At 37.8% G+C, this 14,041-nt stretch overlaps 1 protein-coding gene across 4 annotated transcripts in view; it reads right to left on the bottom strand.

Annotated features, from left to right (window-relative positions):
• RUNX2 (runt related transcription factor 2) overlaps nt 1-13,701 on the bottom strand; it is a 120,961-nt gene extending 107,260 nt beyond the window's left edge. For all 4 annotated transcript variants that reach the window (XM_023762292.1, XM_023762293.1, XM_023762294.1 and 1 more), the window contains exons 1-3: nt 13,582-13,701; nt 5,987-6,143; nt 140-244 (exon numbers count right to left, since the gene is read on the bottom strand). In XM_023762292.1, coding sequence (XP_023618060.1) covers nt 140-244; nt 5,987-6,098 — 217 coding nt within the window. In that variant the 5' untranslated portion in view covers nt 6,099-6,143; nt 13,582-13,701. The remainder of the gene's footprint in view (nt 1-139; nt 245-5,986; nt 6,144-13,581) is intronic.
• Between the last annotated feature and the right edge of the window lie 340 nt (nt 13,702-14,041).

Genomic DNA, 14,041 nt, shown 5'->3' with positions numbered 1-14,041 from the left:
CTCACTAAAAATACATGCAGATAGCAAACTTCACAAAGAAACTGTTTACATGGAAGTAGCACTACCTTATTTGGGATAATTTCCTCAAAGGGTCTGTGCAAACTCTATTACCATTTCCAACAGGAAGGCAAGGACTTACTTCTGGGTTCCCGGGGTCCATCCACTGTAACTTTAATAGCTCTGTGATACGTGGCTACTTGGGGAGGATTGGTGAAGACAGTTATGGTCAAGGTGAAACTCTTGCCTGCAGATGTAAAAGAGAAAAATCCATGGTGAGTATAAAAAGATAATACCGATGACAATATAACAACACAGATGTGCAAACTTCATCTAAGTTATCTCTGAGTTGGTAATGAAACAAAGACAAATAAGACGCCTTATTCTAAGATAGAATCTCTTTGATGGCCACTCTAGGAAGTTAGTGAACTCATTGAGTGTTGAGAGCTTCATCTTCATTGTAGTACCATACAAGGCAGCTCCAATCTAAAAAAAAAAAAAAAAAAAGAAAGAAAGAAAGAAAAGAAAAGGAAAGGAAAACCTGCTCAGTAGCAATAGTTGTAATGAAAACAAAAACCCTGGTCCACTTGAAGAGGTTCTCTTCCTTTCAGTTTTCTCCAACATCAGGAACACATCCAAGCACAGACAATTTTAGAAGTCTTTATTTAGGATTAGGTCATGACCCCTTGAGAGAACAATAGTAAATCACTGTTGATTATGTTATTTACTTCACATGGCTTTAGCATTTCATTTGCTCAACTGCACTACAATAAGAAGATGAAAGAGGAAGGTTCTTATGGGAATCATTTTAACAGGAGCCAGTGTCTCCTGTCCGGGCCTTAATGTGCCTGTGGTATGATGATTTCATCATTACTGGAACAAAGATTTTCTCCTCCCTGCCCACCCCTCCCCTAACATACATCCTTGCTGCTAAATCTTCAAATAACTCCCTGACAGTGACTTATTTTTGCTAAATGTACAGGACACCTCCCAATATAAATATGAAGTTTTGCTTTTAGCAGAGGGTGTGCTTCATGGAAATATTACATCTGATGTTTCTCATTAATGAACTACAAGTGATGAATGGAGGGGGAAAGACAGGGAAAAGTTTGGTAGCAGATTAGGGTTTCTTTCTTTCTCCGGCAGAGGATACCAGACTCTGTTACACAGACTCACTGACAGTTGTAATCAGTTAGATTTGCAACGGTTAGTCATGTCAGATAGTCAAAACTGCAAACTGTTACAAGACAGGAAAAGGTGGGCGTGAAACAGTGACTCAATAAAACATTCAGCAATCTCAGGCCAGAGCACTCATTTAGCCTGGTCTGTAACAGACCTTTAAAAAGCTCAGTTTGCTTTGCTTTGTTTTTTGGTCAGAGACTGTTTTTTCCCTTTACTGAAAGCTGAGGGTATTAAATCAAAACACAAATCTGAAACAATATGTATCAATGCAAAGTTTAATGCAATCTTTTCAAAGCTTAATATGGAACAGGTTATATACAAGGCTTAATGTGGAACAGGTCTTTGACTGTCAAGTCTAGTGAATGGGTTTTCTTTTCAACCCAAACCATCTAAGTTCCTAAAATATGTTTAAGACACACATCATTTGTTACTCAGGATATATAGTTTTAAGTCTCTTTAGCTATACTTTTCTATACCCGAGAGAAGGGGGGGGAAAAAGAAAGAAAACACAGGAATGCAAGGAAGGGGAAGATGAATATTGATTAGAAACCTATGAAGTGCCAGGTTCATACACACGACCTCATTTGATCCTATCAGTTAAGTTTATCACCTTCTTTTCACATATGAAAAAAAATGAAGCTCAGAGGCTTTAGTTATTTACCCACACAGCTAATAAGTGGAAAAAGCCAGAATCTGAACCGAGTTCTTCCAGACCCCACAATGAATGCTCTTCTTTTTAACATTGCCAGAAAACATTAAAAAAAATAATAGGTAATTTATTTCTACATGTGTCCCAATATACTCTATAAGAGCAAGAAACAGTAAATATAAATCTACTAACACCCTATCTTGGCCAAGATGATGAAAGCATCTATTCTTAGTGTCATTAATATATCATAGCTCATTATTATATACTGGATGTTACATGGATGTAAGTGGTTTAATTATCTCATTAGAGAACAGGATTTATTATATACATTAAAACTAACCAGAAGAATAAGACAGCCAGGAGTCTAAACTAGTTACAGAAAACTTAAAACCCACAGAAATCAAGATTAGAAAGTTGAATAGAAAGCCACTGGATCCAGGTCAGGACCTCCACACGATGGGGAGATCTGTCTGGAGGAGTGAACAGGCGGAATCCCTAGGCCCGAAAGTTAATTTACATGAAACCATAAAAAGATGCCATCCTGGGTTATATCAATGGTTGTGAGTCAGAACTGCATCTCTTGGACAGTAGTTGTCATCCCTGGCTAATCTCAATATATCGAGGATGTACTAGTATATATCCCAAGTGTCTTTAACGTCTGTAAATAACCTGCTAGAGCTACTGTCCATGAATTTATTTCAACTGGTTCTGAGAATATTTCCATTTGAGACCTTTGGAACTTACATAGGATGTTAAATGTCATTGATGCTGATCCCAAATTCAGAGAAACACCTCATGGAGGGACAAAAGCCAAATACAGAATTCACTCTGTAAGGATAAAGCATCTAAATGTTCAAAGTGGAACCAGTTTTCTATGAAGACCTCTTTTTAAAAGAAGTGGGCTTGGAAGGAGGAAATGACTACAGCCTTCTAAAATCAAATCCTAAGGATCAAGATGTACTTTAACAACTGAAACAAAAATCAAGGAGGTTCTTTCCCCTTCTTTGTGCTCCTTCAGGAAGAACATGAAGGTAGTGCTCCAGAAACTACCACCCGTCTAGGTAATTGGTTCTCCACCTTATAAATAATAATACATTTCCTAAGTCAAGTGTTTATGTGAGTATTTATTATTTCCTTAATGTTAAAAAAACTTTTTCCAAATCCCACTTTTTATCACTTTCTATAAATGATAAAAATTCAGGCTCCTACTTTAAAATGCAGGCTCTTACTGTATCATTCATATATTTCTTTCTAAAATAAACATAGGAACTGCCATTAAAAGTCAATTCCAACCTAACCTGAGGGGCTGTCAGGAACAGTCAGCAGGAGGGCTAAGACTGTAAGCTGGGATTGCAGCCTAAATTGACAAAGTCCCCGGCCCTGTATACCATAGGTGCTTTTTAGAATGCTTGTAAATTAAGAGCAGGAGGCTTGATGTCCAAAGTGAGGATGCACACCAAGAAAGCTTAAGGACCCAAGGCATCTTCCATTCTTCTGTTTAAAATACAAAAGACAAGGAGAACGCATAAGCCACTCCTAACTGTTTCACTGATGTTCTACTTCTATTCCAAAGCACTTCCAGAAGTTGTGGTCATGAGATAACCCATAAAGCCAAAGTAAGTAGTGATATGATGCCTTGATAAATCCAAAACTGGTTTTCAATTTCTGAGAGTTTTTATTTCTACCAGTGGAAAGAAAAACTATAGTAATGTGGGGAACTTGGTGTTATTTTTCAAATGCTACTGAAAAGAGAAATGTTTAAATAGCTGGGGGAAAATAACAGTGGTAGCAGCGTGCTGATCCAGACTTAATAACTTAAGAGAAATACAGAACTGTGAAAATCAAAGAGGAAGCTAGAAAGAGTCTGTTAGAAAGCAGGTCAGGTACACAGGCAGGTTAAAGAGCTTCCTGCCACCGAAAAACGGACCTTTTTTTTTTTCTCCCCAAAGAGTGGTATCCCTTATCAATGTTCTCTGTCCTATTTCACTCTTCATTTCAGCCTGATATTACTGTTTCCTTTCATATAATGTTAATGTAGTGATATAAAAATCTATTATTAGTGATAAATCAATTTTTCTTTCTCTCTCCACCCGCTCCCCCCACTCCCCATCTAAGTCTCAAAGACAAGTCTGGACCAATTTCTCCATCCTGCCTCTGGCAGCAGACTGTAGCATTTCAGATCCTCCACCAAGTCCCGGCTGCTTCAAAGGAAAAATCCTACTTTCTTCAGTTAAGATCATAAGAAATATAGGGGGAGGGGGTCAGCTCTGTTTGGACATAATTACACTTCATCAAAAGAAGCTTTCTTCATCTTCCATGCGTGAAAAGTCTGCAAGCAGTTAAGTCTGTCTTTTTTTTTTTTAAATATAAAAATTGCTATTTGGGAAACCAGCCAAAACTCAGAAAGCCAATATAGTAAAACAGTGCACACCCTTTGTTTCTCTTTGAAGTTCCTTAAATAAATATGTTGAGGGTTTACAAAGTACACTATCACTTTGCCATAGTTTCTACTCAAATTGATCAGAGAAAAGTTATGCAGCATCTACATAATACAAAAGCAAGATAAATGAAAGCACTAGCTTGAATCTGTAAAGTAAAAAAAAGTACAATGCCCAATCTTTGAGATACTAAAATTCATTACTCTAGTTAACAACAAAGTAATATTACATAAGAAGAACAATGTACTTCAGAGCATACAGGTATATCATCATGTTCAAATCTTTCCTGATTCTTACTAGGAAAAAAAAAAAGCTTAATGGTGCTGTGGACCTACACCAATAACTGAAAGAGAGAGAGAGAAAAAAGAATGAACACATACACATACACACTTCACACCTAATCAGTCAATAGTGAGAGAGGAAGTGTCTTTTTTTTTATGAAAGTAAACTAACCCTGATGCAGAAATAACCCCTTTAATTTTGATTCTACCTACCATAGGCCCTGAGATTCATTTCATTTCAAACAACCTGAGCTTCATTTCATTTCAAACTTTCAGTGACAGTATCTCATTAGCATGCATCATTTTATTTTAAGTTAAAAAGTACAACTTCTTGGCCCTGTTCCTAGAAAGTAAACTAAAACTATTCATCGGAAACAGTCTTGCTTGAATTTCCCTTATCAAGTTTTTACAATGGTAATAATTTGACATCTGATCCAAACTAAAGAGCAATTACTGAACATGGTTTAAAAAATTGATGCTTCTCATTTCCTAATTCAAACCTGGGTTGGAGTAACTCTATAGGTCTTTATAATTTATTTCACCTTAATCCTAAAGTGGTCTATTTTCTCTCTTATTATTGAAATACTTAAAATGGAAATATTAGATTCAATAAATAAATAAACATAATACTTCTAAAGAATGACTATTAAAAGCCTCTCTGTACAATAAGTAAATAAAGCCAAAAATCAGTTTCCTTAGAGACTTTTTAAAAAACATTCCTATAAAATAGCTATAAAAAACCTAAAAGGGATTATTTTCTATTTTATGATCTTTTTAAAGGATTCCTGACATTTGAATATTAGCATTCAGATGGTGTTGTAGACCCTTAAATAATGTGGAAATATTTCAAGTCCTGATCATTCATCTGTCTAGGCGACAATATAGTCATTCTAACACAAGTAACACATTATTCATTTATTCAAATGAAAAGCCTTTTGTTTAAAAAAAACTATGATTTTTAAAGAGTTTTATCATAAGAATAAATTAACTCATACAGAGGTAACATGTGTGATAACTGAAGTGCAGTATACCAACTGTCCTTGCTACCACTTAGAGCAAAAGTGATATTATGAGGAAATTGATCCAATGCATTCCTTTTTCTTTCCCCTTTGCCACTAAATTTACTCAGTTATTTGGCTCCTCATAATTCATAGCTTGAACCTCCAACTGTTCTTCTCTCCACCTTATGTGCTCACACCCAATGAAATTAGGAAAGAGTTCTCTGAAAACCCTGTTTGAATATTCAATATCATAAAACAAATGAAAAAGGCCTGAGTACTCAGAAAAACACTCCACTTCATCTGGACATATTTAAGTAAAACCTTCAATAACTCAGTTCAGTAGAAGAGGGTGCTGATTTGTATACAGACTGGTCTACATATCATCAGAGGATCCTAACGTGTTTATTCCATTACTAATATTAAAAATCAGAGACCTACCTCGTCCACTCCGGCCCACAAATCTCAGATCGTTGAACCTTGCTACTTGGTTTTTCATAACAGCAGAGGCATTTCGGAGCTCAGCAGAATAATTTTCATCGTTACCCGCCATGACAGTAACCACAGTCCCATCTGGTACCTCTCCAAGGGCTACCACCTACATAAAATAGGAAACACAGCAGCAATAATGGCACATCAGGAAAGCTTAAAAACTGAGAAGATATGCTCATGGCGAATGATGTGTTTTATCAGGACTTAGTGCTCTTGTCCAGTAATGGCAGACAGAAATGAAGCATCTGCATATGGGTTAGGATGCCACTTCAAACAGACCAATGTTGCAGGGTCCACCCATTTCAAAGGCAGGCAAGGGTTCCCTTCATTTGTTGTTGCATTCTTCACCGAATATATGTACATTTTTATTGAATCCCCATGTTAGGTTGTCCAGAGGAATTATGCCACAGAAGGCAGGCTGATGCCCCATCTGCAGATTGCTTTGTGCATATTAAGGCACCGCCTGTCTACAGCCAGGAGCAGCCTGAGGTGTGGTCTCATCCCGGTCACAGGCTAAAAAGGAAAGTCTAGTCGGCTCTATGGGAGATGACATTTAGGTGAAACCTTGGAGCTCCTGACTATATGGGAGCCTAAACATGGTGTGGTATCCGGGACTACATTTCATCTCCTTACTTTGGGTTAGATGTACTTACTGTTAATCATACTGCAAATAGTTACTAAATGTCCACTCTGCTAGGATTCGGTGGGATATACAAAGTCACCAAGAAGCATAAAGTCTAGGTCCAGCATAAAGAAGTAAAACAGGCTGATAACGATGACTGACAAATGAGTGGTATATACAGAAAAGACACTTCTGTTCTGTCTTTTTCCCATCTGACATCTTGGAATGACACATTCGCCTCCTTAACCTTCAACAGTTAACCTTTGGCAGCTTAATCAAGCAAATAAGGACCCAGCATAATCAGTCTTTGAGGCTAATAAACATTTTCACTGCTCCAAGGCGAGGGATCCCACTTTTAACCAGGGTCAGCTAACTTCCAAATGGGGGCCTCGGATTAACACGGAGCCTGGTAAGGGAATGCTGGTGCAGAGCCCTTGCTGTCACGTATAAAACACAATACTCTTAATCCATTACTGGGACACTGACCCTTGATAATGCCCTTTCTCTCAACTAACTTCCAGGATCCTATATTCAGATTATTTCCATCTCTTCCTCACTCTCTGACATTAACATCCATATGTGCTTGCCTCTTTGGCAAATATCCCATTCCTCTATTCTCCTACTTTTAGAGCTACTCCCTCTTTTGTCAAGATTTCTGTAAGGGCAAACCTAAGCATTTAATTCCCTGCTCCCAATACAACTTGTACTTGCTCTCATCAAAGCAGATTTCTCAGACTATGATAAAACAGACACTGTAACTATACTCTGGGGCTTAATTTCCCCTACCCATGAACCCTAACCCAATACTCCTTTACTCTACCCTCTGCTTCAGCCCGGGAGGTGGGGGTAGGGGGGAAACAAAACAAAACAAAACAAAAACTTGTCCATATGTTTTTTTACGCATACTTTTTTCGTAGGCTATTTTTCAATTCCATTCCTTCTTTAGCACTTTGTTATTCAGTTTAAAATCCTAGAGCTTTCCTTAAACGACAAAGCCCCTTCCACAGCATTCCACTGTGCTCAAATGATCCTCATTTCAATGTGCACATATTAGTAATTTTTCTACTCCTTTTCACACACTAGCCCAAAACTGTGAGACTCGCTCCTAGAAGTCCAGATTTATATTAGCTTGAAAACTACAAGAGGAAAGGGCCTTTATCTGTCTTGTTCAGTACTATATGCCCAATTCCCAAAACTGCTTGGCAAATAGTAAGTGTTTGATAAATATCTTTGAAATAAACAAATTAAAGAGCACCAAAAAAAAGCATCATGTCCCACAGCCAATAGTCTGTGAGGCTACCCGGTAAAACTCTGAGAGACCCAGTTAAAGGTTGAGTCAGCATGCCTCCCTAGAGGCAATGTGCCCTTGCTCCAAACTAGTTTTCTGACAACTTTTTCCATCCCAGAGGAGGGGGAATCATGCCAAAGATCCTTTACTCACAGTATAGGGTTACTCTCTTCAATCTGAGAAGAGTCCCTGACCAAGGGTAAATGCCTTGAGAACACGGCTTCCTCCCTGCATACTTGATCTAGTGCCTCAAGTGGCTACCGACTCTCTAGGTAATGCTGTATTGCTGATGGGGGCAATGTGCTTTTCAATTTTTCAAACTCACAATGCCAACAATGTGAACAATTTGAAAATACTGAAATAATTGACTATGTGTGCCAGGATTCATCTCGATGTTTGACATTTTTTACACTCAGCATATTGCGTTTTAACACCTGCTGTGTGTGTGTGGCATTCTATGTCAACTTAAATATGGAACCAGTAAGTGTATTAATGAAGGCAGAAAAGTTGTACTGTTTAGAAGAGAATGAATGCACCAAAACTCAAGAGGCCCCACTTTTTTCCCACCTCTGCTATGATCTCATACAAGTCACTTCATCTCCAGGAACCACAGTTTTCCAATATAAATTGGAAATAACTTTTTTTAAGTCTGTAAAATGTAGAAGAAACTACATAAGTATAGAGTGTAATTAGAATGATGTACTTTTTGTAAGATGAGGAGGCTCACTTCTATTCCAAGTCTGCTATGTGGTAAATACAGGCTTTTACTTATGAGCATCCTTAAAGGATTCTATTGAATATGTAATTCTTCATGTCCTGGGATGTTTTTTGTTGCTGTTGAAAGATAAAGGATAACTGCTGATGGGTTTCACTCCAGTCTGGCTAAATTTCAGAAGAAAGTAAAGAAATCTGCCCCGATATGAAGATTTTCAAGAGCTCTGGGACATTATTATTTTACTGCATATTTTTAACATAATGGGTTTTGTGTTTTTTTTAAGTTAGAAGAAAAGGAAAATTGATTCAATATGGGAAAATATGAAAGAAAAGATCCCTAAGAGTGAAATACATAAATCCATTTTACTTTGCTTAAGCAGCATAATAATGACCATATTAAATAATGGTATGTCTTACGCATTATATTTAATAAGAAAACAAATAGGTAATCACAAATTATGAGTCTTCTATGAGGCTTAGAACTTGGCCTAAAAAAAAAAAATGCTAACTAAAATGATATAGTGACAACTTTTCCTGTTATGGCTGAACTCTATTTTAATGGTTAAATATGTTGGGTTATTTTTTTCTGCTATATACGCTACCAAATCACATTGGCTAATGTTTTTCTGAGGGGAAAAGGGGGAAGGGAGTACTGTATTTGAGTTTATATCAGTCAGAAGCGAAATTATATGTTTGAGATTTTTTTATAGTAGATTTCTGAAGCTAAAAAGTTTCCCTTGAAGATTTTCAACTATGTTTATCTAAAAGAAAACCAAAAGAATCAAGAAATTTTTGCACATTTCATCTGTACCAAACCCAAGCAATGGAAAACATTTTAAGGGGCAGAGAGAGAGCAGACAAAAATTGCTCCTTAACCAGTTAGGAGTAAGCACACATTAAAATTTGTTTCCGTGCTACCCAATACAAAAGTTCTGTTCTACAAAGAATAATTTGTGATGAAACCTTAACAACTACATTTTTAAGTGTTTTTAAAACATAAATTCTACAAATTTAAGAAACTTCATGGGAAAGAGAAGTAATTTTATGTCCTGACATTTCAGAATTGAGAAAGAAGTTCCTTTATTTAGCACACCTCACTATAACCAGTATTTAAATCACATGATATGCAGCTTGTACAAAATAAAGGGTATTTCTTTAACTCTAGAAACACTACTGAAATTTTGTATAAGATTCCTTATGACTAAATCTGTAAATTACTCTGAAAGAGGAGCAATGGAGAATTAACTCAGACTCTTAAAATTGTTTTTGTGGTCTTATTATACGGAAATAAAAATTGCCCATTACATTTCCATGAACAGAAGTCTAGTCTTAACTAATCAATTACTCTTACAGACCAATATGATCTGGCATGTTGTACTTGCAGGAAAATTGAAATATAATTATTTTTCAAGATAGAATCTGATCAAATCTTTCTTTGGAATAAAAAGCAAGGTAAGGAAATAGTTGCAACAAGAAAAATTTTAATCCTATGGTAATTATCTAAAGATAACTTTAAATAAACTATCAAAAAGTTTCACAAATATTACAGTTAATTTTTCAAGTTTAACCTAGAATTTAGGAACAACCATTGAATTGTAGAGAAAAAAAGTAAATACAATATAAAGTATCATTTCATAATTTTTAAAATATTTGTCAAAGAGGAAATTGATAAAAATTATTCCAATTTAAACCAGGAATATATGTGCCATGTTTTAAGCTGGTTTAGATCATCTAACAATGGATATTCTGAAAATTTTTTGAAAGGATACGAACACAGCAATGACAAAGGGAAAATATAATGAAAGATATCTTGTCATGCCTGTTTTCAAATGTAAGTTTTCTAACATTTTTTTAATATTTGTTTTCCATCTGAAAGTTTTATTTCAATTACTTTACCAATAAGTTTCATATATTCAATCCTAACATTTTTAACTTTAAATAATTGGATTGTATTTAAAGGCATAACACAAAAATGTGTCTATCTTCACACAACTTGAAATCTATTGTGATTTATATAATTTTGCATAACGGTTCATGGTAGGCTTAATAAGGTATTAACCGGTTTAATAACCTGTTTTTCTTTGTTTAGGTATATTTATATTAAAAAGACACAAACATAAAAATCTGACCATTAAATATATAAGGAAAATACAACTCACTAGTGTCAACTGTTTATTAGTTGCATATTTGTTTCTGAAAATAGGCCAATTATGTCAAAAAAATTATTTTCAGCTAGAAATTGCTCCATCATTTTGAAACCCTACTTATGACAAATACTGAAAGCTATCATTAAGCATACAGAATTAACTATGAGTAATAGATCATATATCTAAAAATGCGTTTTCTTTAACATTGCCAGAAAAACATATGATACTGGTAAATATATAGTGCAATGTTCTCTAACTTAAAACAGCGCAGTAACTGTGCGCTTACTATAGTTTTAAAATATACATCTGGACTTAAAATTTCTGCATAGTGTTTCAGCTTGAAGCTATTTAAAGCAACTGAGTTATGAACCCTGAACACCAGGCTTCATGGTGGAAATGCTGACAGACCCCTAACTACAAGGGTGCTACTGGATGCAGGGTTGACGTACTCTCTCTTTTTCTATCTGACCATTAACTAAAGTGATGAATTTGCAAACTGCTTTTTTGGCACTAGAATTTCAAGGACAGAAAGGCCTGGGATCCTCTAATAGTATGTCTTAACTATTTTAAGCTTTCGGTGAGATACACCTGAAAGAAATGTTAAAAATATTTATTTCCATTTCCTTGACACCTGGGAGGACTGAACATTTCAAAACTGCAGAACTTTGTTAAAAATACAATGCTGATAAACAACTTGACATATTTTAAAGTATGCTGGAGTTGAGTATCAACAAATTAAGTATTCTTGTATAATCCCTAAACAAGATCAGATGGACAACACTAACACATTACTTAGGACTTAATACAATACGTTGTTAATATCACTTTGAAGCACTATTTTAAATGAACATATCAAAACACAGTTCATTGAATTCATTTCTGATTCTCTACAGTGGTGAGCTCAGTATCACAGACATAAAATACAGGCTCAATAAATATTGTATTGATTTGAATATCAGATTTCTCAACAATTCAGTTCTCTGTGTGTTTTAAGATAGAGTATTTACCTGTCTGTTATCTACCCCAAAACACTATAATTTACTTTGTATATGGCTCTATCATAGCCAAATTGTTCTCATCACTTTTAAAACTTCTTCATATTATTTCTTCATTACAGATGTATTTGCTTTTGTTGCAAGTGTAGAAAGTCTACTGCTCACAGGCTCTTACCTCAAAAGAAAGGTAAAGAGAGTCTGTTGTTACTAACATTCTGATGGAAACAGAAATTGTTGTCTATATCTGGATGTTCCAAATATCTACACCTCCTTTTCAGCAGAGACAAAACTTCTATATTAAGTGGATCTCAGCTGTCACCTGCTATTTGAATTCTGTTAAGCACAGGTATGCGAGTTCACGTTTTAGGTTAACTCAATTTCTTTTTCAGTTAATATGTATTTAATATTTACTTTAGTATGGTCATGTGTTAACTATGGCTTTGTTTGCTGGTTACAAGTAAAATCACCCTAATTGACAATAAATATGATTAATAGCAAAGAAAGCAATTTCTTTTCAAAAGTAATTTTTAAAAAGTGGTGGCACAGAGCCCTAAGTGCAACCAAAATCTGAGAATAGGTCAAACTAAATTGCATCCTATCTGTATGCCAAAAACATCCTTTTATCTAAAATACTAAAGTTCAAAATCAATTCAGCACCATAAATATGAAAGAATAGTTCAAAACAGTTATACTTAAACACGTTTAGCAGAACAAACGGAATGCAGACCATCAAACATCTAAATGTTATCTTTTAAAATGCAGGCATTTATCCTTAAATTTTCACATACCCTGACTTGTGGCATGGTGGAAACAATATATATGCTTATTAGACAGGTTTTTGTGTGTGTGTTTGGGGTTTTTTGGGGGGAAGAGGGCTGGAAATAAAGGCTAATTAGAAAATTCTGGGCCCTTGGACGACGAACATTGTAGAAGATAACTCCTGTACAGAAATTTAAATTTCTACAATATTCTGAGCTTTTCGTGTTTCAAGAAGAAAACAACCTACAAAAATGGTTGGTTTATAAAAGGAGAAATGGGACGGTTAAAAAACACACACATACATTTCTTGAGCCAAGTGCAAAATGGAACTTGCCCCAGAATGCAGCATCCCCTCTCCATCACAGTCCATTCTGATTTCTGTTCTGATATAAGACCTAGGGAGATAACCAGCTCTAATTGACCTGGGCTCCTCTCTTTCCACCCCACCCACACATGGAATCTGAACGGACGCCTGGGGGGACGGGGGAGGATGGGGGAGAATCAACCACGGGGAACTGCCAGGGGCCCTTGGGAGTTTGCCCCTAGGGTCCACAGTGAAGAATCTGGCATGATTCCTCCTCTTTTCCCCTTACCGCATGCCCTTGCTACCCTGCTCTCCTTAGATCCCAGAGCCCAAGGGTCCAGGCTAGATGTGGCCAGAAGCGGCTTTCGGAGGCTATTCTCCGTGGATGGCTCCACCGTCCCCCTCCATCCCGGCGTCTAGTCCCGCGACTGCCCAGGAACCCGCTTCCCTTCCACCCAGCTCCGCCCTGGGGGCTCCGCGTCTCCCCCAGGCGAGGGCTGCCTTAGCCAAAGGGATCGCTTTATTGACACCCATCAGGCTACTGTTCTGGACCCTACACCCTCAACCTGCCGAGCCGAAGCCGGCGACACCCGCTTCGGACACCCGCCCTCCAACTAACGGCCCGGCGGCGGCGGAGGCCGCGGAGGGCGCTCCCAAACCCCGGGATCACTCCCTCTGCGCCCAGGCCACCCGCCCGAGCTCCCCGCGACCTTACAGAAACCGGAGGGAGCTTCGGGATCTGAGTCCTTTAGAAGTAATAAGATAAATCCGCAAAATTTCACCTCCGATTTCAAGGCTGGTAAACGGAAGGCATCTCACGGGTTTCCCTGGTCCCCGCCAGGCTGGGCGAGGCGGGAGCGCAGTCCCGGCGGGAAGAGGCGGCCCGAGCCCCCGCCCCCTCAGCTGGCCCGCGCCTCCCGCACTCGAGGGTCCAGCGCCCGCGATTCCCGAGCTCCCCCGCCTCGGGGCGCGCTGCGACCCCGACGGCCCCGCCTTCCTCCCGGTCAAGGGAACTGGCGCGAGTCTGCAAGCCGAGCAAATACCCTCGTCCTGGCTTCCACCTCCCATGCTCCCGAAGTCCGAGGTCCGCCTGCCACCTTCGGGGCACGATATCCGTCCCACGCGCCGAACGGGGCCCCCGCCCTAGGGCCCAACTCCCGGAGTCTCCCCCCAGG

The sequence above is a fragment of the Myotis lucifugus genome, unplaced genomic scaffold (assembly GCF_000147115.1).
Source record: "Myotis lucifugus unplaced genomic scaffold, Myoluc2.0 scaffold_241, whole genome shotgun sequence".
Taxonomy (NCBI): Eukaryota; Metazoa; Chordata; class Mammalia; order Chiroptera; family Vespertilionidae; genus Myotis; species Myotis lucifugus.
The sequence above is the reverse complement of the archived record's forward strand: the minus strand, read 5'-3'. Positions and strand labels throughout refer to the sequence as shown.